The sequence below is a fragment of the Oryctolagus cuniculus genome, chromosome 17 (assembly GCF_964237555.1).
Source record: "Oryctolagus cuniculus chromosome 17, mOryCun1.1, whole genome shotgun sequence".
NCBI lineage: Eukaryota > Metazoa > Chordata > Mammalia > Lagomorpha > Leporidae > Oryctolagus > Oryctolagus cuniculus.
In genome coordinates this window covers 45,586,177-45,614,042 of record NC_091448.1, presented here as the reverse complement: position 1 = coordinate 45,614,042, position 27,866 = coordinate 45,586,177, and the positions used below count along the sequence as shown (strand labels likewise).

Here is a 27,866-nt window from a genome sequence, read left to right as displayed (position 1 = left end):
TTGCGGCGCCGGCACACGGGGTTCTAGTCCTGGTCGGGGCGCCGGATTCTGTCCCGGTTGCCCCTCTTCCAGGCCAGCTCTCTGCTGTGGCCAGGGAGTGCAGTGGAGGATGGCCCAAGTGCTTGGGCCCTGCACCCCATGGGGACCAGGAGAAGCACCTGGCTCCTGCCTTTGGATCAGCGCGGTGCGCCGGCTGCAGCGGCCATTGGAGGGTGAACCAACGGTAAAGGAAGACCTTTCTCTCTGTCTCTCTCTCTCACTGTCCACTCTGCCTGTCCCCCCCCCAAAAAAAAATTTAAAAAAAAAAATCACCTGGGAGCTTCAAAAGCATTTGTGTCACCACGTGGGAGACTGCTTTGGAGGTCTGGGTGGAGCTGGGAATCTGGATGTGAGGGTCTTTCTTTCTTTCTTTCTTTCTTTCTTTCTTTCTTTCTTTCTTTCTTTCTTTCTTTCTTTCTTTCTTTCAAGATTTATTTACAAAGTTACAAGTTACAAAGAGGTAGAGGCAAAGAAAGAAGGTCTTCCTTCTGCTGGTTCACTCCCCAAATGGCTGCAATGGCAGGAGCTGGGCTTATCCAAAGCCAGGAGCCAGGAGTGTCTTCTGGTCTCCCACGTGGGTGCAGGGGCCCAAGGACTTGGACCATCTTCCGCTGCTTTCCCAGGTGCATTAGTAGGGAGCTGGATTGGAAGTGGAGTAGCCTGGACTTGATCCGGCGCCCATGTGGGATGCCAGTACTGCAGGCAGTGGCTTTACCCGCTACACCACAGCACCGGCCCCTGGGTGTGAGTTTCTAGGCTCCCCAGCAGAGCATGGCAGGTTGAGAACCTCGGCTCTTCTCAGCCTTTCCTTGTCTGGGGAGGAAATGGAGATCAGAGAAGGGAAGCATGCCAGCGTTCCCCAGACGCCAGGAGTGACGGTGCCCAGCGCCTGTCCGTTGGCTCCCAACGCAGCTTCCTTTCCACTAACTCCACGGGCCTCTCTGACGCCTCCTTTTATAAAGCTGTGGAGCTCTGTCTACCTCTGCTGTGGCAAGGCCCCAAGACAGGGAGCACAGGGGGCCCGTGCAGCAGGTGGCCCTGTGATTCCTGGCGGGGCTCCCTGTGTGCAGAGCTACTGGACTGTCCTGGGACGGGGTGGGCAGGACTGAGATTGTCTTTCCTCTGCCTCAGGAGCGTTCCTCCTCCCCTACACCATCATGGCCGTTTTTGGGGGGATCCCACTCTTCTACATGGAGCTTGCGCTGGGCCAGTACCACCGAAATGGATGCATTTCCATATGGCGGAAAATCTGCCCGATTTTCAAAGGTAACTGAAGGGCTTGGGTGCCTGTGTGAATGAGGCCTTCCAGGAGGTAGTGTTGCCCATCCCTGGGCGGGAGCTGGGGACCTTCCTCTGGAATCCACCTGGGTCTTGGGTATGTCTGGGAGATAACTTGAGTCCATTTTTGACCAAATTGCATGAAATTCTTAAGAGCATAAGTGGCAATTAAAAGTAAACTAAAGCAGGCCGGCGCCGCGGCTCACTAGGCTAATCCTCCGCCTAGCGGCGCCGGCACACCGGGTTCTAGTCCCGGTCGGGGCGCCGGATTCTGTCCCGGTTGCCCCTCTTCCAGGCCAGCCCTCTGCTGTGGCTAGGGAGTGCAGTGGAGGATGGCCCAGGTGCTTGGGCCCTGCACCCCATGGGAGACCAGGAAAAAGCACCTGGCTCCTGGCTCCTGCCATCGGATCAGCGCGGTGCGCCGGCTGCAGCGCGCCGGCCGCGGCGGCCATTGGAGGGTGAACCAACGGCAAAGGAAGACCTTTCTCTCTGTCTCTCTCTCTCACTGTCCACTCTGCCTGTCAAAAAAAAAAAAAAAAAAAAAAAAAGTAAACTAAAGCAGAACACTTTAAGGCATGAGTAACACACACATTTTCTAAAACATGACACTTTGGAAACTCCCACGGGTGACTGATGGCGCTGGCACTTTCCTCTCCAACTCCCAGACGGATGGATGGCAGTCCCCCCCACCCCCCACCCCCCCCCCGGGTTGTGGACTCTCGGGCCCCGTCTCAGCCTGTCACTGTTGGGCTGCCCCAGGGATCGGCTTTGCCATCTGCATCATTGCCTTCTACATCGCCTCCTACTACAACACCATCATGGCCTGGGCCCTCTACTACCTCATCTCCTCCTTCACGGACCAGCTGCCCTGGACCAGCTGCGAGAACTCCTGGAACACTGGCAACTGCACCAACTACTTCTCAGAGGACAACATCACCTGGACGCTCCACTCCACATCCCCTGCTGAGGAGTTTTACACGTAAGTGGGCCGGGGTGTGTGTGTGTGTGTGTGTGCTCTGTTGTGGGCAGGCCATGCCCCTCTTGGCAGGTGCTGAGAGAGGAGGCTACCCAGGGGGAGGGGGAGCCAGTGTGAGGAAGTGGCAGGGCTGGCCCCAGGCAGGTTTTGGAGCTGGGAAGCTTCACCTCAGGTGCCCCATAATTGGGCTTCCCTGATCCCTTCTCATGTGCCGACGTGCCCAGTCCGATCCCTGCCCTCACGGTGCAGAATTACTCCCCTACAGCAGAACCACCTCCTTCCCGTGCCCCCCTTTTGGCTAACTGTTGTGGAAACAGAGTCTCCATGCTTCTTCAATAGTTTGGAACTACTCAAGTAGTTTTTGGTTTATAATGTGACTTTATACCCTTGGATGAAGATGCCAGGAGGAAGTATTTTCTTTTTCTTTAAAGATTTATTGAAAGGGCCGGCGCCGCGGCTCACTAGGCTAATCCTCCGCCTAGCGGCGCCGGCACACCAGGTTCTAGTCCCGGTCGGGGCGCCGGATTCTGTCCCGGTTGCCCCTCTTCCAGGCCAGCTCTCTGCTGTGGCCAGGGAGTGCAGTGGAGGATGGCCCAGGTGCTTGGGCCCTGCACCCCATGGGAGACCAGGAGAAGCAGCTGGCTCCTGCCATCGGATCAGCGCGGTGCGCTGGCCGCAGCGCGCCGGCCGCGGCGGCCATTGGAGGGTGAACCAACGGCAAAGGAAGACCTTTCTCTCTGTCTCTCTCTCTCACTGTCCACTCTGCCTGTCAAAAAAAAAAAAAAAAAGATTTATTGAAAGGCAGAGGTACAGAGGGAGAAAGAGAGAGATATCTTTCTTTTTATTTATTTTTTTAACTTTTTTTTGACAGAATCCGGCGCCCCAACCGGGACTAGAACCCGGTGTGCCGGCGCCGCTAGGCGGAGGATTAGCCTAGTGAGCCGCGGCAACGGCCGAGAAAGATATCTTTCATCCCCTGGTTCATTCCCCAAGAGGCTGCAATGGCCAGAGCTGGGCTGAGCGGAAATTAGAATCCAGGAGCTTCTTCTGGGTCTCCCATATGCGTGCAGGGGCTCCAGCACTTGGGCCATCTTCCAGCTGGCAGAGGAGGCGGGCCCGTGTCCGTGGTGCACATCACCTCTCTGCCGGGGGCTGAGTGGGCGCAAGAACCTCCTGGCTAAATGGCACGCTCAGGCCTGCTAGCCCTGGCCCCGCACTAGAGGCTCCACGGGGAGGGACTGGAAGCACTGTTTTCCCCGTGAGAGGTGGGAAGGAGAGTGGGAGAGTGCAGGTGGAGGAGAGGTGTGGCGGGGTGACGGTGGCCAAGGCGGGCTCTTTTCTTGGGTGTCTGCACCAACCCCATGGCCCTGGGCTGCAGAGCGGAGCTGCGAGGAAGAGGGAGGCAGAAGGCCCCGCCCTCTGGGGGGGGGGGGCAGCGGCAGCCGGGGCACAAGTCCAAGGGGATCGGAGATGCAGGCAGTTGTTGGGCGACCTTGTCCTCAGAGCTGGGGGGGCTTGGCTTTCTCCGGACCAGGAGGAAGAGGCCAGGAGGACCCGGCCCCGGCGGGGGAGGCCAGGGCGTGGTCATCCCACTAGGTCAGTTCCACGTTGTTGGCACAGGCCCCGCCCCCGAGCTGGAAGCGGCTGTCGTAGAGCGTGGGGCCGAGGTGCCAGCGGTTGGCGCGGTAGATGCTCAGGTGGGTGTACACATCGGGCTTGTAGGTGAGCAGGCACTTGATGTCCGCCGCGCGGATGGCCGAATCTGCCTCCAGGACACCCAAGAGGTCCGTGAAGTCGTCCGTGTAGACACAGATCTTGCGCAAGAACCCTGTGTTCTTGCCCCCACTCAGCCTCCAGCAGAGAGGGGATGTGCACACGGACACGGGCCTGCTTAGCAGGGAGCTGGATCGGAAGTGAAGCAGCCAGGACACGAACTGGTGCCCACATGGGATGCCGGCATCACAGGCAGTGGCTTTGCCTGCTAAGCCACAGCTCTGGCCCCAGAGATGGTCTTTTTTAATGCTGGAAGTTCACTCAATGGAAGTCCCAAAAGAGGTACTTCCAGGTATGGGAAGGTACCTGCAACCCCTTCCTACAAACCTTCACGTAACCAAAGACCAGCTGTCGTGTTGGCCAGAGGGACTCGGCTCCCAGCCAGCAAAGGAGAGACCAGAAAGTGTGCCTTGGCCCGAGCACTGTCAATGTGCTGCTAACCCTGTCCATGGGGCAGGGCCAGTGCCAGCCCTTCCTGAGGCCCTGTGTGACCACTTGGTCCACACAGCACAGTGTCCTTTTCCCCTGGCTACCTTCCTGGACGTGCCAGTGTGTGTGTTCAGGTCACTGTCCAGATCTCTCAGGGGCCTTTCTTTCTCACTCCAGGCGCCACGTCTTGCAGATCCACCGGTCTAAGGGGCTCCAGGCCCTGGGGGGCATCAGCTGGCAGCTAGCCCTCTGCATCATGCTGATCTTCACTATTATCTACTTCAGCATCTGGAAAGGTGTCAAAACATCTGGCAAGGTGAGGAGGACCTAGCTGCCGATGCAGACAGGCCGGGGCACAGCCATTGTTTCCTTCATACCTAACACATCCCATGATGCTCCGTCTCTCTCTCTCTCTCTCTCTTTTTTTTTTTTTTTTGACAGGCAGAGTGGACAGTGAGAGAAGAGAGAAAGGTCTTCCTTTGCCGTTGGTTCACCCTCCAACGGCCACCTCGGCCAGCACACTGCGCTGATCCGATGGCAGGAGCCAGCTGCTTCTCCTGGTCTCCCATGGGGTGCAGGGCCCAAGCACCTGGGCCATCCTCCACTGCACTCCCGGGCCACAGCAGAGAGCTGGCCTGGAAGAGGGGCAACCAGGACAGAATCTGGTGCCCCGACTGGGACTAGAACCCGGGGTGCTGGCGCCGCAAGGCGGAGGATTAGCCTAGTGAGCCGTGGCGCCGGCCCTGTCTCTTTGACCACGTTAGAAAATTCTAGAAATAGGTCAATTCCAAGAGCCATTATCTGATTGATTGATTGATTGATTTTTAAAAAGATTTATTTATTTGAAAGACAGAGTTACGGAGAAAGGTAGAGCCAGAGAGAGAGACAGGTCTTCCATTCTGCTGGTTCACTCCCTAAATGACTGCAACGGCCAGAGCTGAGCTGATCTGTGGCCAGGAGCCAGGAGATTCCTCCAGGTCTCCCATGCGGGTGCAGAGGCCCAAGAACTTGGGCCATCTTCTACTGCTTTCCCAGGCCACAGCAGAGAGCTGGATCGGAAGAGGAGCCTCCAGGACCCGAACTGGTGCCCATATGGAATGCCGGCACTGCGGGCTGGGGCTTTAACCCGCTGTGCCACAGCACCAGCCCTAATTTATTTTTCAGTTTCTTTAACCAGTGGGTTCTGCTGTCACAATGGTGGTGACAGTTTACATGGACATGCTCAGTGCTTTCCACTGGCTAACACTCTTGTTTCCCACTAGATCTTATCCCCATTTCACGTCTGAGTGCAGCCTCTGGCCATGCTGACTCTGCTCTCTGTCTCACGCTGAAGGCTGTGGCCTCTCCTCCATACCACCCTGCCTCCTGAAATGACAGGAAGGGACAGACCTCCTCACCCGAACATCTTCAGGAATGACGCTGGCATGCGCCCTCCCTGCAACAGCGTGGTGATGCCCTGTCCGCTCTCCTTCCTCACAGGTGGTGTGGGTGACAGCCACTTTCCCCTACATCATCCTGTCCATCCTGCTGGTGAGGGGGGCCACCCTCCCCGGAGCCTGGAGAGGTGTTCTCTTCTACCTGAAACCCAACTGGCAAAAACTCCTCGAGACAGGGGTAAGATGCGCAGGGGAACAGAGCCTGTCATTTTCCTACATGAAGCTAGTCCTTCTCTGACAGCAGGGGCAGATGGCATTTAGTTTCAATGTGCACATCTGCAATTGAGCCAGAAATATAAGCATTAAAAACTACAGTTTGAGTCCACTGGATGGGTTTATGCTAAATGACAGGGAGAGAGACTGCACGTGTCTGTACTTGCTATGTGGCCATCCTGGAATAAACCTTGAATACTGGTTCTCCTCTCTGCACATCTGCGCCAGTGTGTGAGGTATGCGGGGTCTGCTGTGCCCAGCGGTGGCCTGAATCTCAGCCCTCACCCCTGCACCCCTTCCCTGCTGTGCTCCAGGTGTGGGTGGATGCTGCCGCTCAGATCTTCTTCTCTCTCGGGCCGGGCTTTGGGGTCCTGTTGGCCTTCGCCAGCTACAACAAGTTCAACAACAACTGTTACCAGTGAGTATATGCAGCCCCCAGCAAAGGCTCAAAGTCAAGTGAGGATAGGTCAGCTGAAGGCGGCGTATTGAAATGCCCTAAAAAAAAAAAAAGAAAAGAAAAGAAAAAGAAAAGAAAAAACCATGGCCTCAAACCTGACTGGGCCCACGTGATGATTGTGCCCCTCGGTGGTGTCACAGGTCCCTGGCCAATTCACCCATGAACAGAGCACCCACCCCTCTCTGCTCTTGCCCCCAGGCCATGCATGTGGTCACAGCAGTGTGTGCTTCTGACCAGAGAGGCTGGGCTGTCGCAGGGAAGGGGCAGGCTTGAGTTCCTTTGAGTGTAGCCTCTGGCCTTGCCAGGTGGGCCCTGCTCAGCAGGGTTGGCACAGGTCCCACCTCGGAACTGTCTCAGCCCTCCGGGTTTCCACTCCAGAGACGCCCTGGTGACCAGCGTGGTGAACTGCATGACCAGCTTTGTTTCCGGATTCGTCATCTTCACAGTGCTCGGGTACATGGCGGAGATGAGGAACGAAGATGTGTCTGAGGTGGCCAGAGACGCGGGTAGGACCCCAGGCTCTCTTGGGCTCCTTGCTCCTGCTGGACTGCTTTGCTCCTGACCAGTATCTGATTTCTGAATTATTTCTAAGTGTTCCTATACGAGTCCAGAGGTTTGAGAGAAACATGCTGTGGGGATCTCGCCCCTTTCCATGTGTTCAGGCTGTGGTGGAGGGGGGCTGGGGGCTGGGGGCTGGGGGCTGGGGAGGGGAAGCAGCTCCCTGTGGCTCCCAGGACTGGGTAAGGCCTTCCAAATCCCATGGGCTGGAAAAGATGGCTAGGATGATGGCTTTGAATCCAAGTTTGGGTCCTGTAATGGGTCCAAGTCTGGTAAGCAAATAATTATTAGACCTTAAAACTGTGCTTGCAGAAAAATAAAATTTAGCTGAAACGGCTGTTTTGCTGCACTGTGAGGTTTAGAAAAAAGAGCAACAAAGTCTCAGGACTCCTTTGTCAATACACCTGTGTCTTTGGCCTGCTGTGGTGCTTTGACCCACCTGGCATCTGTGACAGCAGTGCTCCTGGCTGGCCCGTGGGAGCGGAAGATGTGTCCCTCATGTCACTTTACAATAGCAGGAGGTCCTGTTCTCTGCCTTAGGCCACTGTGACACTATGGAAAGCAACATCTATTCTGGAACAAACGATATCAAAGGGGGCTGAATGCCATGGGATTTCAGAGATTACCAATCTTGGCCCGATAAAGTCCCCTCTGGACAGTCACACGGTGGAAATGCCTAATCTTGTGTGCAGCATTGCTGGTCTTTGGGTCGTGGGCCGGTTTCCTTCCCCTGTGTTAATTGCAGAGTAGATGCCTCCCAGAATGTTGGGGTGGCCAGGAAATGTGTGTGGAGCACAAGGAAGCAAAGCACTAGGTTCATGTTAAAGCCTGGGTCACGTGTGTTGTAGGGGTGGCTGTTCTGTGGTGACATCTTTGCAGGTCAGGTCTCAGCGTCCACGTCCTCCTCTCGCCCCCGTCTCAGGCCCCAGCCTCCTCTTCATCACGTATGCGGAAGCCATAGCCAACATGCCAGCATCCACTTTCTTTGCCATCATCTTCTTCCTGATGCTAATCACACTGGGCTTGGACAGCACGGTGAGTGAATGGGGAGGGAAATGGGCTCTGGAGAGGAGAAGAGAGGAGAGCAGGTGGCTGTACCCATCCCCTCCCACTGAGTTGGTCCAGGCCTTGTCGGCCACCTCTCCCGGGCATTGCCCAGGTGCACCTGGTAATGGAGCTTACCACCTCTAGTACCTTAACACATTAGATCCCATTCTCTCTCTCTCTCTCTCCTCTCTCTCTCTCTCTCCTCTCTCTCTCCTCTCCTCTCTCTCTCTCCTCTCCTCTCTCTCTCCCTCTCTCTTTCCTCTCCTCTCTCTTTCCTCTCCTCTCTCTTTCCTCTCCTCTCTCTTTCCTCTCCTCTCTCTTTCCTCTCCTCTCCCTCTCTCTCTCTCCTCTCTCTCTCCTGTAAAAACCTAAAGGGAGGGCACAGGCATGGTGGTGCAGTAGGTTAAGCCACCATTTGCAGCTGGCATCCCATAGCACAGTGCTGGCTTGAATCCTTGCTGCTGTTTTTCTGCTCCAGCTCCCTACTGATGCACCTGGGAAAGCAGCAGCGGCTGGCCCAAGTGCGTGGGCCCCTGCCACTCACATGAGAGACCAGAATGGAGCTCCTGGCTTACGCAAGGCCCACATGTGGCTGTTGCAGCCATCTGGGGAGTGAACCAGCCCATGCAAGTTCCTTCTCCCTTCTCTCTCTACAGCCTTGCCTTCCAAATAAATGTTTTCTTTTAAAAAGACAGTAATAAATAGATTACTTATGGTAACTATGAAATATTATTGAAACTTTTGCTGAGTTAAAAGCTTGGGGCTTAATGGGTTAGACTCTAATGGGGTGATGCTGGGGAAGCATATGTGACCTGTCACTTTCACGGTCCCTTGATGGCATGATCCACCCACCAGCCAAGGTGCAGTCCCACCCAGCATTTAGCTCAGTGCACTGATGCATGTGGAGTGAGTCTCAGCACTGAGTTGGCCTTCATGGTGTAAGCAGTCTCCCACAGGAGCTCACATCCCAAGCTTTTCTTTCCTGGATGTCCCTAGTGATGGGCTGAGTGACAGCATAGAGCAGGATGTCTCCGTGGGCCAGTGCATCTGGCCAACTGGTCACGATCCGCTGGACCGCTCGCACGGCAGTCTTGCCCTCCTCCAGTCCGCTGTCCCAGAGCCGCCCCGCTGACCACCTGTGTGTACCTCCCAGTTCGCAGGCTTGGAGGGGGTGATCACGGCCGTGCTGGATGAGTTTCCGCATACCTGGGCCAAGCGTCGCGAGTGGTTCGTGCTCCTCGTGGTCATTACCTGCTTCTTTGGCTCTCTGATCACACTGACTTTTGTAAGTACCACCCCCCTCAGCTCTGAGCCGACCTCCCCTACGACAACAGAATGCTAAAAGAAGCTGTTTCTTTCTGCCCTACGCAGTGCCCTGGCTTTGGGGCTCAAGGAAGGGAAATGCTACTGCTGTTAGAAGGTTTTGCATCTAGGAGACGAAAGTTCGTTCTGAGCTCTCTGTGGTATCCAGAGGCTGTCAGCACTCTACGGTAGACCTCACTCGATTTCAGGCATGGCCAAATACCTGCAGAAACACCAGGGTGTGTTTGTCCAGTCTCTTTCCACTCCACAGGGCTGCTTTCGTGGGAATACTGCCCTCACGGCCTCTTAGGCAGAATATCTGGAGGCTGGCGTGTCGTGGGTAAAGCATTTGTCTCCTCTAGAGATTACTATGGTACAGACGTGAGACCCTTGCTGGTGATTTTTTTTTTTAATTGTTAGTAACTGAGACAAATACTGTACAGTGCGCATCAGATGTCCCTGCGGGCTGTGTCCTCCTGACTCACTGAGGAGTTTATAGCGAGGCATCTTCAAGCCATGACTGCAACTACTCTGGGGCTTCAGCTGGAGAAGGAGCCAAGGCAGTCAGACAGGGTTAACAGAGAAGACAGACCATGACCAAGGTGCCCAGTGTACCTGGAATCGCGTTGTCTTCCTCTCTCTAGAGGCGGGAAGTCTCGCACATAGGGTATACAGGAGGTGCTCAGGAAACTGAAGAGAGTTGGAAACAGACCCAGGGGCCCTTTGGCGCTCTCTTAAAGCTTAGTGAGGGGAGAGTACAAGATGAATGTGCTCCTCAGGGCGGGTGCAGCTGCCTGGTAGGGTGCAACCTGGCCCACGCTGCACAGGCCAGTCCTGCAGGCAGGCTCTGGAATATTTAGGATAACAACAATTCTGGACAACCCATACCTTGGACCTAAACCAAGACACACCTGCAGGCCCCCATGGTAAGGAGGGGCAACGCCTCGGAGGACCTTAACCAGGTTCGCGATCTCGTCCCCAGGGGGGCGCCTACGTGGTGAAGCTGCTGGAGGAGTACGCCACAGGCCCAGCCGTGCTGACCGTCGCGCTCATAGAAGCAGTCGCTGTGTCTTGGTTCTATGGTAAGATGGTTCCTTCAGCCAGCAGAGACCCTTTGTTTTTTAAAATTTTATTTATGGGTTTTATTTATTTGGAAGGCAGAGATCTGTCTTAAATCCCTTGATTCAATCCACATATCCCACGGGGACCCAACTCCTCGAGGCATCTCACCTACTGCCTCCCAGAGGACACGTCTGCGGGAAGCTGGAATTGGAAGTGGAGCTGGCACTCGAACCCAGGCGTTCCAGTATGGGTTGATGACGTCCCACGCGGCAGCGTACCACTGTGCCAAATGCCTCCTCCACCAGAGATCCTTCCTCCACCCTCCTCAGCTGGCACCCAGTGAGGAGGGCTGGTTTCACCAAAGAAAGGCAGGGAGGGGCGATTCAGAAGGTGTGGCTTTCTGATGGGTGCGCAAGACAACCTCACCGGGGTGCCTTCTTGAGACACAGCATTGCCCCTGCGCTCTGTGCACAGATTGCCTGCACCCGGAGGACTTGTTTTCCCTGCTGAGTTTGAAGGTTTACCCAGTGGAGACAGTAGAGGGGTTCCACATAGCTCATCTGTGGCAGTGGTTTAAGATCTTGAGGGGCTCTGAGACTTGGAGAGACAGCATGGAAGGAGTGTGCAGCAAATGCACTTGCTAAGTACACAGTAAATCTGCTGCTGAGCGGGTCTTAGGAGCTCATCTCCTAGGGAAGAGGCGAGAGTGCTCTTACCTGTGTTATTTGCCCAGTAAAATCCTCAGTCTGCCTGCTCTGGCCCTGCACTGGCATTTCATCAGAGTGAAACCTCCAGGAGCATGGGGTTGAGCTGACATGGGCCCAATGGCAGAGCTCCCAAGAGTGCCTGGGCAGGGAGTGGGAGGGTACAGGCAACTGAAATGAGGAAACCAGGTTCAGAGATGATCCTCTGAAAACCAAGAAGTGACTTTTTTTTTTTTTTAATAAGGTTTATGTATTTGAGAGGCAGAGTTAGAGAGCAAGGGATGGGTAGAGGGAGAGATCTTCCATCCTCTCCATCCTCTGGTTCACTTCCAAAGTGGCTGCAGCAGCAAGGCCTAGGTAAAGCCAAGAGAGTCGTCTGGGTCTCCCATGTGGGTGGCAGGGGCCTAAGCACTTGCGCTACCTCCCATTGCCTTCCCGGGCCATTAGCAGGGAGCTGAATCAGAAGTGGAGCAGCCGGGACATGAACTGGCACCCATATGGAATGCTGGCATTGCAGGCGTAGGCTTAACCTGTTACACCATAGTGCCAGCCCCGACTGTTTGATTTTTAAAATGTGTTTATTTACCCCCTTTCTATGGTAAAGCCCCGTTAGCATGGTAGACATTACACATACTATGGAGAAGGTGGGGGTGGGGGTACATTCAAGTTGCACACAGGCCTGGTATTGTTTAAACAAAAGAAGTCCTCTCTCTGTCCTCAGCAACTCAGAGGACAAAGTTCAGAGTTTGTGAATCAGTGTAACGTTCACCCTGGGAACTGCTGGGAGCTCTCGGGAAGCAACAGCACACACGGCACCTTCCTCTTCTCACTCACCGCCAGTCAGAGCACACAGTTCTCACCATGGCACCTGTTACTTTCTGTAGAAGTCTGTTCTAGATCTGTACATGAATGTGCAGTATTATGGCTAAAACTTCCCTTGAAAGTCTCCAGTAAACAGTCAGTCTCTGTTAGGAAGGGTCGTCATTTTTCTTTTCTATAATAACAATAAAACCCAGTGCATGCTGAGGTTTTATGAAGGCAGTGTGGGCATCAAATGGGCCATTAGGTCGCTCTCCAGATGTCCATCAGTCTTCCAGGTCTGTGTAGAAAGTTTTGTTTGTTATAAAAATGCAGTTTTAGGGCAGGTTATGCACTGCCTGTGAAGCCGGCGTCCCATTTGGGTGCCAGTTCAAGTCCTGGCTGTTCCACTTCCAACCCAGCTCCCTGCTAATGGCGCCTGGGAAAGCAGCAGAGGATGGCCCAGGTGCACCCAGTTCTCCACATGGAGTCCCAGCATCCTCACTTCAGCCTGGCCAGCTGTAGTGCCATTTGGGAAGTGAACCAGACGATGGAGGATCACTCTAACTCTGCCCTCAAATGGATAAACACGTCTTTTTAAAAATGCAGTTTTATGACAAATCCTCCAGACCCACGTTAAGACCAGGTTAGTGTCCTTGAGAGCCTCCTCTGGGGAACTTCCAGACCTGCTACAGTAGTCCACAGCAGGAATTCGGCTCCCTTCCTCCTGGCCGCTGCTAGTGCTGGTCCTGAGATGAGGGGTGGGAGAACAGCCCGTGCACTCTCTCCATCTCTCTGTTTTGGGCTTTAGGCATCACTCAGTTCTGCAGTGATGTGAAGGAGATGCTTGGCTTCAGCCCTGGATGGTTCTGGAGGATCTGCTGGGTGGCCATCAGCCCCCTCTTTCTCCTGGTGAGTTGTCATCGCCCTTTTCCTTCTCATGATTCTGCAAACATTTAGCAAAAATCAATTTTATTGAAGTGTAACATAGGGGGTACTTCAAAAGGTTTGTGGAAATGACATTTTAGAAGTTCAGACAGCATAGAGTGTAGCAGCTAAGATATCTGCATTGTACATCAGAGTGCCTGGGTTCATTTCGTGGCTCCAGCTTCTGCCTCCTGCTAATGCAGAGCTGGGAGGCAGCAGTAGTGGCTGAAGTAATTAGGCTCCTGCCTCAAGTGGGCGACCTAGATTGAGTTTCTGGCTCGTGGTTCTTGCCAAGGCCCAGCCCTGGCTGTTGCAGGCATTTCGGAAATGAATCAGTGGATGGGCGCTCTCTCTCTGCCCCTCAAATACATTTATTTTGGTAAAACAAATTTTTGAAATTCATGCATAATGAGGGGTTTTTAAAAAGTTCATGAAACTACATATTATGGGAACACTGTATCTCAGAAATTTTTGTACCAAAATAAACTGTTAATTCCATTTTTTACCAATATTCTCAGACAAGTATGAAAATCATATGCACATCTTCAAGAAATTTTCTAAGTTGAGCAAGCTAGTGTAGACAAAATCATTTCAAGAAGCAAAAACATGACCAGCGTTTCCGAAGTCCCTGTGCCCTTCCCTCCTCTGACTTCCGACACCTGGGGCAGTCTGGTCTTCAGTCACTTTACTGCATCACTCCCCTGCTCAACAGTAGTGATGAATGACATGTACGGAGACGCAGTACTAGTCCAGGCTGGCTTTGTGTTAAAACTTCCCCCGATTGCTCATTTAACTTTCTTAATATTCTTATGAAGTCAGTAATAGTTCTGGTATTCCCCTTCGACATTTAAGGAAGTTGAGGCTTAGTGACATCATGTGAAGGATTCAAAGTCACCTAACAAGTCGGGAAGGATTTTCTGTGCTGCTGAGCAAAGCCCTGGGGAGGGTCCTCATGATCTCCTCTTTGTAATTTTGCGTGCATCTTCTAAAAGAGGCCCACACAAAGGTCCTTCAGCATGGATCCACGTCACAAGTAGCATCCATTTATTGCCAAAGGGCCTGGGTGAGGAAGCGGAGATCCAAGTGTTGTCTGCTGGCTGAGATGTGTTCAGTCCTCACTGCATCCTTGCTTATGGGCCCTGGCCTCCCTGCTGGCGTCCACGTGAAGAGACATTTGCCTCAGCATGAGTAATTCCCTGCTGGCCTCCACACAGGCACCCGGTGCACATCAGCAGGGACTACCCTTCCATTCTTTCATTTACGTGTAACTTCACGGGGCAGGCGGAAGACTTTTAGAACTTTCAGAGGTCAGAAGGTTGTCGCGTTGCTCCTTCAGTCTGTCTCCAACTTACTAGGGTTATCTGGCCATCCCATTTTGTCTTAGGGTAGCTCTTTGACATACAGCTAGCTACCTTTACCGCTTCTTGTGCTCTGGGTTTGACTTCCTTGGGGCCAGCCCTTTATTTCTGTACTTTTTTTGTGATTGCACATCTCAATACGTGTACAATGTTTATTTTTGTCTCCACGACACTGCCGGTGTGTCTCTGTACCTTACAATCCCTCCATAACTTCCATTCCCTTGAATCCCAGAGGTCTCCAAAGCCAGTGCTCACCTCAAGCAGCTGTGGTTCAAGTATTGGGCTCTAGCGTGCCCTGACATCTTGGCCTTGTGGTTCCTTACTACTTTATCAACTTGCTGATGCTTTTAGGTAAAATTAGAATACTTTTGTATTCTTTTGGTGAGGGTTGGTCTGAATTGCCTGGCTTATAGTACCAGAAGCAGAAGTCCTAACAACAATGGGTTATTTATTGAGAAGCGCTGATAGTAATATAAATTATCTACATTTAATCCTTCCATTTGTTTTTCAAAAGAAGAAGGGACACTAGGTTTGTCATTCCTTGAGAGTGGAAGCATATTTGTTTACTTTTGCATATCCATACAATGAAGAAATGATGTCCAGGGCCCAGACTTGGGGGAGGCAAGTGAGAATGTCACCATGGGTATACAATTAAAGGGGACACCCAAAAACTCCGTCCTCATTATAAATACTATTTTAATGCAGTATTTTAAATTGCATGCGAAAATATCCATGATGAACAAAATACCAACATTTTTCCTAAGCACAGGAACAAACCCTGAACCTGGTGGCTCACCTTACTCTGGCTCCTGTCTTTTTTTTTTTTTTTTTTTTTTTTAAGATTTATTTCATTTATCTGAAATGCAGAGTTAGAGAGGGAGAAAGATCTTCCATTCACTGGTTCACTTCCCAAATGACAGCACTGGCCAGATCTGGGCCAGGCAGAAACCAGGAGCTTCTGGTCTCCCTTATGGGTGCAGGGGCCTAAGCACTTGGGCCATCCTCCGCTGCTTTCCCTGGCATATTAGCAGGAAGCTGGATCAGAAGTGGAGCAGCTGGGACTCGAACCTGCACCCATATGGGATGCAGGTGTCACAGGCAGTGGTTTACCTGCTATGCCACAATGCCGGCCCCAGGATCTTGTCTTTTTAAAATTGCATTAATTTATCTGGATGACTGAAATTCTGGCTGTCCCTTAAACATTGGGCATGAGGTGAGAACCTCATGGCCTTACCCTCATCCTGGCAGGAAGGCTTTCAGTATTTTCATTTCTGTGAACTTCGGGCTGTCTAGTGGCAGCCGGGGGTGGGGGTGGGGGGCTTGGGGCATGGTCACCGGGTTCCTTGGCCCAGCAACACTGCTGTAGAGATGTGGGGTCTGGCACAATCCCCGTCATGTCAGCTTTACTCACCTCCTCAGAAGGCAAGTGCTCTAGTACCCAATTAACAGAAGGCAAATCTGTCTTCCACTTCTGAGTTTACTTAACAGGCCCCCTGCTCAGGGCTTTTTAAGACTGCTTTAGGTAAACAATGAGTAGCTTCCTATAAATACTCTTTTTCACTGAAGCCAAGTTACAAAAGAAGAACATGTTGTATATGAGCACCGAGAAGCTGGGATGTGCGGGGCCGTGTCACAAGCTACACCTCTGGCAGCAGTGGAGCGTGTGCCCTCCCTGCACCGCACGTACCTTCCACCTTCCTTGAGATGAGCGGAGCTGGGGGGGGTGCCTCCTTATCAGTCCCACCCCTTCCTGTCCCCAGGTGATCTTCCTTAGCCTCCAGGTCTGAAGAAGGTTTGCAGCGGACCAGGCTGCTGCTCCGAAGGCCTCCTCCTGGACTTAGGATAACACTGCTTAGAAGATGGATGAATGTTTAACAATTTCCCACTTTATTACCTGCAGACAAAGAGAGAAAAGGATATAAATAGATGTTTAACCACACAAATAATTTACATTACTGTCTTTTTTATGGCTATGAAATAATAAAGTAAAATTAAATCAAGAGCAGTAACGAATTCAGCACACGGTTACTAGGCAAAAACTGCTATTTACACTTTCTCTGGAAACCAAACTGAAATAAGGAAACTCATAAAGTGGGGGATGGGACACACCGCGGGACTTTTTTTTTGGTCGAGTTTTCAAGCAAAGCGTGTATTAAGCTGCTTTCTCCCTTCCCTGATTCCTTTCATTATGTGGGCCTGTGGCGGGCAGTCATTCGTTGTTGAGAGGCCTCATGGCACAGCTGCCCTTGCTGAAACCCGAGGCGACGATGGAGCTTAACGCAGAGAGCAAAAGGGGGGAAGGAACAGCCCCAGGAACCCGAGTTCTCAGCAGGTCTTGAGAACCTTGAAATCTTCCCCTGACATAAGGTGGCTTCCATCTGACCAAAAAATCATGGCTGAAAAATACGGGGAAATGAAAACAAGAAATAGGAAGCCCCACGCCTGGCAGGGGCTTGGAGAGGGCCCCCAGCCCCTTCTCTGGAAGTATCTCTTCTCCTTGGCACTGGGCTGTGCTGAAGAGGGTGCCGGAACGTCCCTCACTCTAGGGATGCTGCAACATCGCCATTTAGGGGTTGAGGAAGAGGATGGAGAGGAAGATCAAGCAAAAGCACACGGCTGTTCTATAGACCTGCAGCTTGGGGTTAGAAGGCGGTGACTCAGTGCATTCAGTCTGGGATATAGCAGAGTCTGGGAATCCCCCCAAAGTTATCTTAGCTTTAGCACTTCGGGCTTGTGCTATCAGAGCTGCCTGGTGTCATTAAGATTTTTAATATTTCTTGCAATTTCTGCTTTAGTTTATCATTTGCAGTTTTTTGATGAGTCCACCACAGCTACGACTTTTCCAATATAATTATCCCCACTGGAGTATCATCCTGGGCTACTGCATTGGAGCTTCATCTATCATCTGCATCCCCACGTATATCATTTACCGGCTGATTATCACTCCTGGGACGTTTAAAGAGGTATGTACTTGTGTGTGTGTTTTCAGACTGGTAGCTGGAGGGAAAAAGGATTCTCTGATACTCTATTCAAAAGAGATATTTTGACCACATGAAAGTCACCAGGAAGTTTCCAGCCTTGTATTCTTACACACCTATACCATGGTGTAAACCTGTTGATGGCTGTCACTGTCATCTTAGCACGTCATCCACAGTCTCAAATACAATGGCAGGAGTGAGCTGATCAGTTGGGTGCCCGGCAGCACTCATCGTGAGTTGGATATCGCTTCCTAAACCTACTGGACAGCTGCTTTGCCTGCTCTGGCCACTGGGCATGGACATCAGATCTGTGATGTCTGGTGTGATAGACACAGTTTAAGTGAAGATTATGGTGAAAATGTTCATGTGCAGTATTTTGAAAATCGTCACAAAACAATATCATAGTTTTGGTTCAAGCCATTACAATAAAAAATTGCCATGTTAGCAAGATTCATTTGTAAAAATTATAAGAACAGTACCTTATAATCTGTTTAAGAGTGCATACTTGGCCGGCGCCGCGGCTCACTAGGCTAATCCTCCACCTTGCGGTGCCGGCACACCGGGTTCTAGTCCCAGTCGGGGCGCCGGATTCTGTCCCGGTTGCCCCTCTTCCAGGCCAGCTCTCTGCTATGGCCCGGGAGTGCAGTGGAGGATGGTCCAAGTGCTTGGGCCCTGCACCCCATGGGAGACCAGGAAAAGCACCTGGCTCCTGGCTCCTGCCATCGGATCAGCGCGGTGCGCCGGCTGCAGTGGCGGCCATTGGAGGGTGAACCAACGGCAAAGGAAGACCTTTCTCTCTGTCTCTCTCTCTCACTGTCCACTCTGCCTGTCAAAAAAAAAAAAAAAAGTGCATACTTTGCAAAGCATCTGCAGTGGATGATCTTGTTTTGATATTGGGGTAGATGGACCAGGACACCGCGGCTGGGGTAGTGCTGCTCAAGTTCTCACTTCAGTAACTTGCACAAGAACACGCACTACAGGGAGGCTCCTGAGCTGAGCTCCAGTGTTCTTCTCACATTGGGGGGAGCTTCCCCTTTGTCCTTGGGGTAACGGGTTGTTGATGTAGAAATTGGTGCTAGAGGTGCTGCCACAGTTAGTGGCTCAGCCACCAGCATGCCAGCAGTATTAGATTTTACCTTACCAGAATTAAGAATACTTGAGTTAGTACTTGTGGGCTGTGTTTCTCGCCACAGTAAGATTGCTACAATGGAGAGGAGCGTGAAGAAGCAGTCACTTATAAATCGTAGTTGAATGCTTTTGCAGGGGATGGGCTCAAAGGAAAAGGGTGGAATTTAGGGACAGCTAGGATGCTACAATCTACAGTGTCCCAAGAACTGAGGTGGACTAGCTGTGGGTTTTTACAAGCAAAAGTCAGACATGAGACCATCACATTAATCTTCCTAAAACATTTTGTAAGAAACAAGAAGGGGAAGGTGTTGTGAAGCAGGGTGAGCTGCTGCTCGGGGCTGTGTCCTCTTCTCAGAGTATCTGGGGTGAGTCCCACCTCTGCCCCCAGTCCAGCTTCATGCTAATTTTCCTGGGAGGCAGCAGGTATTTGAGTCCCAGCCCTCCCACTTGGGAGACCTGGATGGAGTTCTTGGCTCCTGCCTTCAGCCTGGCCCAGACCTGAATGTTGAAGCCATTTGGGGAGGGAACTAGTGGGTAGAAGAGATTCTCTCTCTCTCTTCCTCTGCCTTTGAAATAAAAATGAATAAGCATTTTTATTTGACAGGTAGAGTTACAGACAGTGAGAGAGAGAGAGAGAAAGAGAGAGAGAAAGGTCTTCCTTCTGTTGGTTCACCCCCCAAATGGCCGCCACGGCCGGCACTCCACCAATCCAAAGCCAGGAGCCAGGTGCTTCCTCCTGGTTTCCTACGTGGGTGCAGGGGCCCAAGCACCTGGGCCATCCTCCACTGCCCACAGGCAGAGGATTAACCAAGTGAGCCATGGCGCTGGCCCCTAAACATTTTTTAAAAGAGAAAACAGCAGCTCTGAGAACAACTGGGTTTCTTTACCTGGGATTTACTTTTCCTTTTTAGGAAGACAGAATTTTGAAATGACTAGTTTCCTCACCCAAATCAGTTCTCTTCTGACCTTATTCCTCCCAAAAAGCCTTGGACCCTGGTATTGCCTGTAATACCCTCTCGGTCCTGAGGCCACGGAGTGATCCCTTCATGTTCTCCTTTATGGTAGGTGTGATGATTCAGATCCAGAGAGTCAGGTCAGGGGTGGGAAATCTAGTTAATAAATGCCAGGATTCCTTAGTTGTAGACTGCACCTCAAATCCCAGCCTTTTCTTAAATTCCTCCAGTTGGTCACAAGTGACTGTCTCCCAAAGGTGTGTAACAGAGCTCATAACCATTAGCAGAAGAGGTAAAGGCCGGCGCCGCGGCTCACTAGGCTAATCCTCCACCTTGCGGCGCTGGCACACCGGGTTCTAGTCCCGGTCGGGGCGCCAGATTCTGTCCCGGTTGCCCCTCTTCCAGGCCAGCCCTCTGCTGTGGCCAGGGAGTGCAGTGGAGGATGGCCCAGGTGCTTGGGCCCTGCACCCCATGGGAGACCAGGAGAAGCACCTGGCTCCTGCCATCGGATCAGCGTGGTGCGCCGGCCGCAGTGCGCCAGCCGCGGCGGCCATTGGAGGGTGAACCAACAGCAAAAGGAAGACCTTTCTCTCTGTCTCTCTCTCTCACTGTCCACTCTGCCTGTCAAAAATAAATAAATAAATAAATAAATAAGAAGAGGTAAGACGGAGGGTAAGCATGTCTTCCCCCTCAGGCTGCCAGACAGGGAGCAGCGCGCCACAGCCTGTTAGAGAACTGGGAGGAGGAGATCTGCGGGGCGACAGCAGTTCCCTTACCTTGTCTGTGCCTCAGTTTCCTGATCTTTAAAATGTGCTCGCTGGACTCTATTTACAGTTTCCAAAGCGTGTTTTGAGGATGTTCCATGGGCCACCCATAGGTGTTACTGCTGGAGGAAGAGGTTATAAGGTTCATTCATGGAGAACACTTTTCAGTTTTCTTTATTGTAAGACTTCCCAAAAACCTTCACTATGCCATGAACATGGTTAATCTCTTAGGGGGAAAAGTATGCTGTGGTTTTCGCAAGGTACCCTAAGGGTCTAAAAATGCTTTATAATACTCAGAATATTACAGACCGTCAAGTCCAATATTCAATCTGTGAGTGTCGCTCCCCCATTCGCGGAGGAACGACACTAGACCCTGCGCTGTTCTTTTGTCTGCTCGGCCCCTTCCCGGGTTTGCTGCCGTTCCCTCACTCGCGGAGGAACGACGCCATCCCGGGTTAGCTGCCGGCCCCCCACCTCCGCGGAGGGGTGGCACCCCCCCCCCCCCCCCCCCCCCCCCCGCTTTCCCCGCTTCCGCGGAGGAGCGGCACACCATCAGCTGGCTCTCTCAGGGGTTGCTCAGATGTTCCTCAGGTGTTCCTGGTGCATGTTGTCTCTCTCCCCCTTTATAGTCCTCTTCCACCAATCCCAACTCTGCTGCCCACACGCTGAGCACGCTGCTCTCCTCCAATCAGGAGCAGGATCAGCTCCTGCAGTTTATCAGTCAAATTGGCGAGACAGCTGTGTAGAAGTTGTTTGGTCTCTCTCCCAGCGCCATATTGTGGGAGAGCAGATGCATAGAATAAGTCTTAATTCCAGTAACTTAGTCTAGTCTCAGTTGCTCCCCACAGTGAGGAAGGCAGGTATCATAAAATTTTGGTTAATAAAAAAGAAGAGGCCGGCGCCGCGGCTCAACTGGCTAATCCTCTGCCCAGCGACGCCTGCACACCGGGTTCTAGTCGCAGTCAGGGTGCAGGAATCTGTCCCGGTTGCCCCTCTTCCAGGCCAGCTCTCTGCTGTGACCCAGGAGTGCAGTGGAGGATGGCTCAAGTGCTTGGGCCCTGCACCCCATGGGAGACCAGGATAAGCACCTGGCTACTGCCTTGGGATCAGCGTGGTGCGCTGGCCACAGTGCACCGGCCGCGGCGGCCATTGGAGGGTGAACCAACGGCAAAGGAAGACCTTTCTCTCTGTCTCTCTCTCTCACTGTCCACTCTGCCTGTCAAAAAAAAAAAAAAAAAAAGAGACATGAGAGATGGGAGCCAGCTATGCTGTAGCATAGCAGGTGAAGCCGCTGCCTGCAGTGCCAGCACATCCCATGTGGGTGCCGGTTCAAGTCCTGGCTGCTCCACTTCCGATCCAGCTCTCTGCTATGGCCTGGGAAAGCAGTGGAAGATGGCCCAAAACCTTGGGCCCCTGCATCTGCATGGGAGACCCGGAGGAAGCTCCCGGCTTTGGATCGGTGCAGCTCTGTCTGTTGGGGCAAGTTGGGGAGTGACAAGTGGATAGAAAGCCTCTCTCTCTCTCTCTCTCTCTCTCTGCCTCTCCTTCTCTCTCTAACTCTTACTTTCAAATAAATAAATAAATATTTTTAAAAAAGGAGAGAGGTCAATTTCTTTTTTTTTCTTTTTTTATTATTTTTTTTATTTTTTGACAGGCAGAGTGGACAGTGAGAGAGAGAGAGACAGAGAGAAAGGTCTTCCTTTGCCGTTGGTTCACCCTCCAATGGCCGCCGCGGCCGGCGCGCTGCAGCCGGCGCACCGCGCTGATCCGATGGCAGGAGCCAGGAGCCAGGGGCTTTTCCTGGTCTCCCATGGGGTGCAGGGCCCAAACACCTGGGCCATCCTCCACTGCACTCCCTGGCCACAGCAGAGAGCTGGCCTGGAAGAGGGGCAACCGGGACAGAATCCGGCGCCCCAACCGGGACTAGAACCCGGTGTGCCGGCGCCACTAGGCAGAGGATTAGCCTAGTGAGCCGCAGCGCCGGCCAGAAAGGTCAATTTCTTAATGCTGTTGAGTCCAGGCCATATGCAGATTCTCCTCAGTTTACAATGGGATTATGTCCCAGAAAACTCAATATAAATTGAAAATATCGCAGCCAGTGTTGTGGTACAGCAGGTTAAGCTACAGTCTGTGATGCCAGTATTCCACTGCTGGTTTGAGTACCAGCTGCTCCGCTTCTGATCCAATTCCTTACTAATATGCCTGGGAAGACAGCAGAACATGGCTCAACTACTTGGACTCCTGCCACCCACAAGGGAAACCAAGATGGAGTTCCTAGCTTTAGCCAGGCCCAGTCTTGACCATCATGGCCATTTGGAGAGTGAACCAAAGGACGAAGATCTCTCCCTCTCTGCCTTTCAAATAAATAAAATCTTTCAGGAAAAAAATATCTTAAGGGGGCAAGTGTTTGGCAAAGTAGTTGAGTCACTACCTGGGATGCCCCCATCCCATATTGGAGTTCCTGGTTCCTCTGCTTCAGATCCAGATTCTTGCTAATTCTCACCCTGGGAGACAGCAGATAATAGTTCAAGTACTTGGGTCCCTGCCACCCACCTGGGAGACTCAGATGGAATTCTGGGCTCCTGGCTTCAGCCTGGCCCAGCTCTGGCTTTTGCAGGCATTTGGGGAAAGAACCAGCAATTGGAAGATCTCTGTTTCTCTGCCTTTCAAATAAAATGAATATAGAAATTAAAATATTGTTAGGAATACAGTTAAGGAGAGGCATTTAGCCTAGTGATTAAGGCTCTCATGTTCCACATCATCGTACCCAGATTCTATTCCCAGCTCCTGACTCTAGCTTTTTCCAGTGCAGACCTTGGGAGGCAGTGGTGATGGCTCCCATGGTTGGGTTATAGCCGACCATGTAGGAGACCTGGATTGCACTTTGGCCACCCCAGTCCCTGCTGGAATTTTGGGAATGAAGTAGCAGATGGGAGCTCCATTTGATGGACTCTCAAAAAAAAAAAAAAAAAAAAAAGGCATTTAATACACCTAACCACCTGAACACACAGTTTAGCAACACAAATCACTGTATAACACTGGTTGCTTACCCTCATTAGCATATGGCTGACTAGGAACTGCATGCAGTGTTCAACAGTATCAGAAGATATTGTTTGTCCTTTCACTAGGAAATCACTAAAATTCAATTCAAAGTATAGTTCTTCTGAATGCATGTTATTTTCACACCATAATAAAGCCAAAAAATTATGAAGCCAAACCATGTGTAAGTCAAGGGCTGTCTGTACAACACTGGAGGTTTTGAAGTGAGCCACCTCTTACTGCCCTAAGTTATCACATGCATCTGTATCCAAGAAGTCTCAAGGTTGGACTTGTCTACTGGCTTAGGACATTGCTGCAGAAACCCCTGATAACCTGCACAGATTCTGGAATATGTTCCCTAATCCATATACTCTTATGAAGATATGAGCTGTGATCCATTTGTGCTGGTTTCCAACCTGCACAAGGCCAGGGCATGGCAAATTTTGAGAGCAATCAAATAGTAGTTTGGCAACTAGAATGTTGCCAAAATATGGAAAACAAAACTAGGCCTGATATTTGGGGAGATAAGCAGCCAGAAGGACAGCATGTGGGTAGGGGTGAAGGCACAAAAGCCAATGGTTTTACTTTATAATGTTCATAATTGGCCTTGCCTCCACCATACATCTTAGTCATCAGTCTATGTAAGTCATAGCCTCACAAGACTAGTTATAGTGACACGTATCTATTTTCCAATTAGCAAGATATAATTCTGTTTAATCAGGGTTTACGTAGTCATCAGTGGGAACAGATGGCTCTGAAATGTTGTTCAAAGACATGGCATGCCTTGATAGCTAGTGGCACTACAACAACTTCTTTTTAAATGGATTTCTATTGTGAGAATACAGTACTCAGATACAAAAGTCATGATCAATGCAAAATTCTTGTGTAGAATTTTGTGAATGTCATTAACTATAGGAATGGAACTTTTCTGAATTCTATAGACTCTACCCCTTGAAGGACAACAAACTCTCAGAATGCAAAAATAGAAAAGGGTGAAGAGACTACATACTTTTCAATTCAGAATAAAAAGAGACAGTAGCAGTGCTTCATCTAAAGTTCAATACATCAAAAGATGCTTTCATATCCAATTTTGCCTACTTACATCAAAGATTTTACTAATCAACTTAATAAAGATTTTTCTAAGCCTTTTGCAATGCTGCTTTGCCTCTTCCCCCCAACCCCAATATCCCTGAGCTGCTTCATGTCACTGATGCTAAGTTTTACAAGGCAGGTTGTATATTTTATACACAACCAAAGCATATTTCAGATCTGCCTTACTATGTAACCCAGCTGTTTCCATGGTAGAAATTCTGTCTCCTCCTCATGATGAGTACTACATCATACCAAGATTGCTGTAGAGGTGATGATTTAAATGGTCACATCTTTTAAAATTTAATTAGATGATGATTTATCCTCTTACATGAACTGATACTGCTTCTCCGGAGGCTCCAGGCATTGTGCACACTTGCTGTAATGTGAATGCAGGGCACAAGAAGCCTAGCTGGGGAGAGCAGAGACCGAAATCTAGCACTTACTCTGTGCCTCAAGCCTTGTGTGGCCATGGGAAGTCTCTGTCCAGTCATTCAAAAGCATGTTATAGGCCAGTAAAGACTCCAGTGACGATTCAGCATTTTCTCCTATTAGGATTATAATTTTCGATTTTCTTAATTAGTTTATAATTCCTGAATATATCTTTTTTATCCATATTTAAGAACTGAGAATTTCTTATAGAAAGTCAATGAGATTATTCCAACTTATTTTAAATATTAAAATGCTAAGGTTTATTATTGTTGAAATGTATCTGCGATTTCATTAAATTACAAGAATGCCTATAACACTGTGTTTTCTTCCCAACAGCGTATTATTCGAAGTATCACTCCAGAAACCCCAACAGAGATTCCCTGTGGGGACATCCGCCTGGACGCTGTGTAAGACACTCCGGAAGAGGGAAAAGGCTTCTCAGCCTCCGCTTCCGACTCTGACAGGTCGCACCTCACCCTCGCCCTCTCCGTGGAGACTTTCCAGCCAAGCCTGCTGGTAGAAGGGCCGTCAGAGACACAGCCCCAAAAGACCATGGTGCCCAGACTCTCACGGCTTTCAGCCACTTCTTTCCCTGGAATCTCCTGGACATGATGTCACACAAGACTGTGACAGAAGCTGGACTGGCCTGTTTGAGGCATGTGAGGGTGAATGTGGAGGTGAAGAGAATCACCTTATCAGTTAGGATTAGGTTGAAAGTCAAGTCTGTAAAAGTCTCCTGTATCATTTCTTGTTAGAATCATGGATATCTGACATCTGTTGATTTCTAAAGGTTTCACTGTTCATGAATGCATAAACCAAGTAGGAGAAAACAGGGATGCTGTCTTGTTAGCCATATATTTTCAGCGTAGCATAGAATTCTATAGCTGGAATCTGCTAGAATCCTCTAATCCATATGCTGCTGTGGAGTCAGGAAAGGAAGATGTAAAAACTAAACAAACATAATGTGTACGTGTCAGCACATGTGTCTGTGTGCATTGTTGTTTCCGTGTATTCTTCTCTATTCCAATACTTCGGGCCCATTACAAACGATGTGAATTTCCTCTAATTGTTTTTAACATTAACACATTCTACCTACTCACATATGCATGTATGTAATTATTTGAAGGGTACAATTACTACAGGATGCTCGGTCACTGTCTCCCTTCCCAGTGACAGTTTTAGCTCGCACACCCTCCTTTATGGGCCAGCCTTTGGCATTTGCTGCACTTCACTGCCATCTTCCTATCTCTTTGCTAAATATTTGGGAGACTGTTCCATGGGCAAATCCAGCACACTGTGGCTTGGCTTGAACTACTTTGAAGATCAGTGTCAACACCTGCACCTTCAGTGTTCAGCCTCCCATCTGGTCTAAACTCTACTTCAAATGGCTGGCTTTGTTCAGGTTACTTTGAGAAGAGAAGGTGCACGCAATTCTCGCTCAACCTTCGGCTGTACTGATGATCCAGCACCTTGATCTGTCAAGGGCATCCTAAGTTCAAGAGCAGGTGGAGACCCTGTGTTAGCCTTAGACGACTCCTCTGCCTTAATCCCTCATGGTGGTCATGATTGTGAGGAGTCCTCCAGATAATTTTCTAGACTGAGTCTAAGGAAAGCTGACGGGGAAGCAGTCAGTTAAGTGAGTGGCCTTTCATGCTATGTAAAGTCCTTATAATATGGATATGGAATTTGGCCCTTGGTGGCTTGTGACTCAGATCCGTGGGCAGAGAAGCAAATTTTACTTTGTAGCATGGGATTTCCTTATCAAAATGAAGGGAATAAAGTCTCATTAATGACAACAGGACTTAGTCAACTGGCCCCATTATCACTTCAGTGTTCCATATAAATCCAGTTCACTTCTAACAACCTTATAGGAGGTACATATGGCAAAGACCTGGTAATCACAGGTCTCTCTCACTTGGCTTACTTCCAACTTCCAACCCCAACACACTTCCCCAGCCACCTTCCTGTACTCTGTGCCATTCTCCGATTCTTTGCTTTTCTTAGCATGCTATTTTCCTTACGGATGCTAGCTGCTGAGGAGTTTCCTGAAATACCAGAGGCAGAGGGGAATTCTACATTTGTTACTGACTTGACTTCACTATCTTCACTCCTCTTCTTGCTACCTTGTTTCCATTCTCTTTGCTTTCTAGCATGCTGAAAAGAGAAGTTACAAAATTGGCAGTGTATTTAGTTGTAGGATACCTTAGCGAATTTTAAGAAACTTGCCTTATAAAGACATTTGGATATGGATTCTTCCCACCCCATGGACACTAATATATTCTCAAAAAGATACTGGTTTTTTAAAAGCGTATTTTCATTTTATTTGAAAGGCAGAGGGAGAAACCATGCAAGTGCAAGCTTCCATATGCGGGTTCACTCCCAAATGCCTTCTTAAAAAAAAAAAAAAAGACAAGCTAGGAACTCCATCCAGGGTTTCCACAATGATAGCAAGGACCCAAATACCCACATTAGCTCTCATCTGCTGCCTCCCAGGGTGTGCATGAGCAGGCAGCCGGATCAGAGGTGGAACAGCTGGGACTGGAACCAGGCACTCCAAAACAGGATGTAGGTGTCCCAAGCTGCAACTTAAGCTGCTGTACCAAAGCCCCACCCCAAGATACCACTTTTTAAAAAGTACTTCTTCAAATGGAATTACAGCTTTGCCAATCTATGTGTTCAAGGAATTACACAGGAGCTTTGAAAATTTCCAAACTTCATTAAATGGAAAAAAAGAATGCAAAATCTTTCTTCAGCATAATTTGCATTTATTTGATACCTGCTTATCAATACCACCATGGATTTTCTTTCTAAGGAAAATTTATTAGGTAGGCAGGCAGGCAGAGTTCAAGATAATCTTTTGGGGGTCATCTTATGGCACAGTGTTAAGCCATGGCTTGTGAAGCCACATCCCACATCAGAGTGCCAGTGTGAGTTCTAGCTACTCTGCATCTGATCCAGCTTCCGGCTAATGCACCTGGAATGGCAGCAAATGATGGCTCAAGTCCTTGGGCTCCTGCCACCCACATGGGAAACCCAGGTGAAGCTTCTGTCTCCTGGCTTTGCCCTGGCCTAGCCCTGGCTGTTGCAGCCATTTGGGGAGTGAGCCAGCAGATGGAAGATATAGTC

At 50.4% G+C, this 27,866-nt stretch overlaps 1 protein-coding gene across 8 annotated transcripts in view; it reads left to right on the top strand.

Moving 5' to 3' along the window:
* Positions 1-25,841, top strand: part of SLC6A4 (solute carrier family 6 member 4) — a 41,619-nt gene extending 15,778 nt beyond the window's left edge. For all 8 annotated transcript variants that reach the window (XM_008270955.4, XM_008270959.4, XM_008270956.4 and 5 more), the window contains exons 3-14: positions 1,171-1,305; positions 2,077-2,296; positions 4,673-4,811; positions 5,975-6,109; positions 6,459-6,562; positions 6,980-7,107; positions 8,082-8,194; positions 9,360-9,491; positions 10,491-10,590; positions 12,884-12,984; positions 17,153-17,320; positions 25,077-25,841. In XM_008270955.4, the coding sequence (XP_008269177.2) occupies positions 1,171-1,305; positions 2,077-2,296; positions 4,673-4,811; positions 5,975-6,109; positions 6,459-6,562; positions 6,980-7,107; positions 8,082-8,194; positions 9,360-9,491; positions 10,491-10,590; positions 12,884-12,984; positions 17,153-17,320; positions 25,077-25,151 (1,550 nt within the window). In that variant the 3' untranslated portion in view covers positions 25,152-25,841. The remainder of the gene's footprint in view (positions 1-1,170; positions 1,306-2,076; positions 2,297-4,672; positions 4,812-5,974; positions 6,110-6,458; positions 6,563-6,979; positions 7,108-8,081; positions 8,195-9,359; positions 9,492-10,490; positions 10,591-12,883; positions 12,985-17,152; positions 17,321-25,076) is intronic.
* The last annotated feature ends 2,025 nt before the right edge of the window (positions 25,842-27,866 follow it).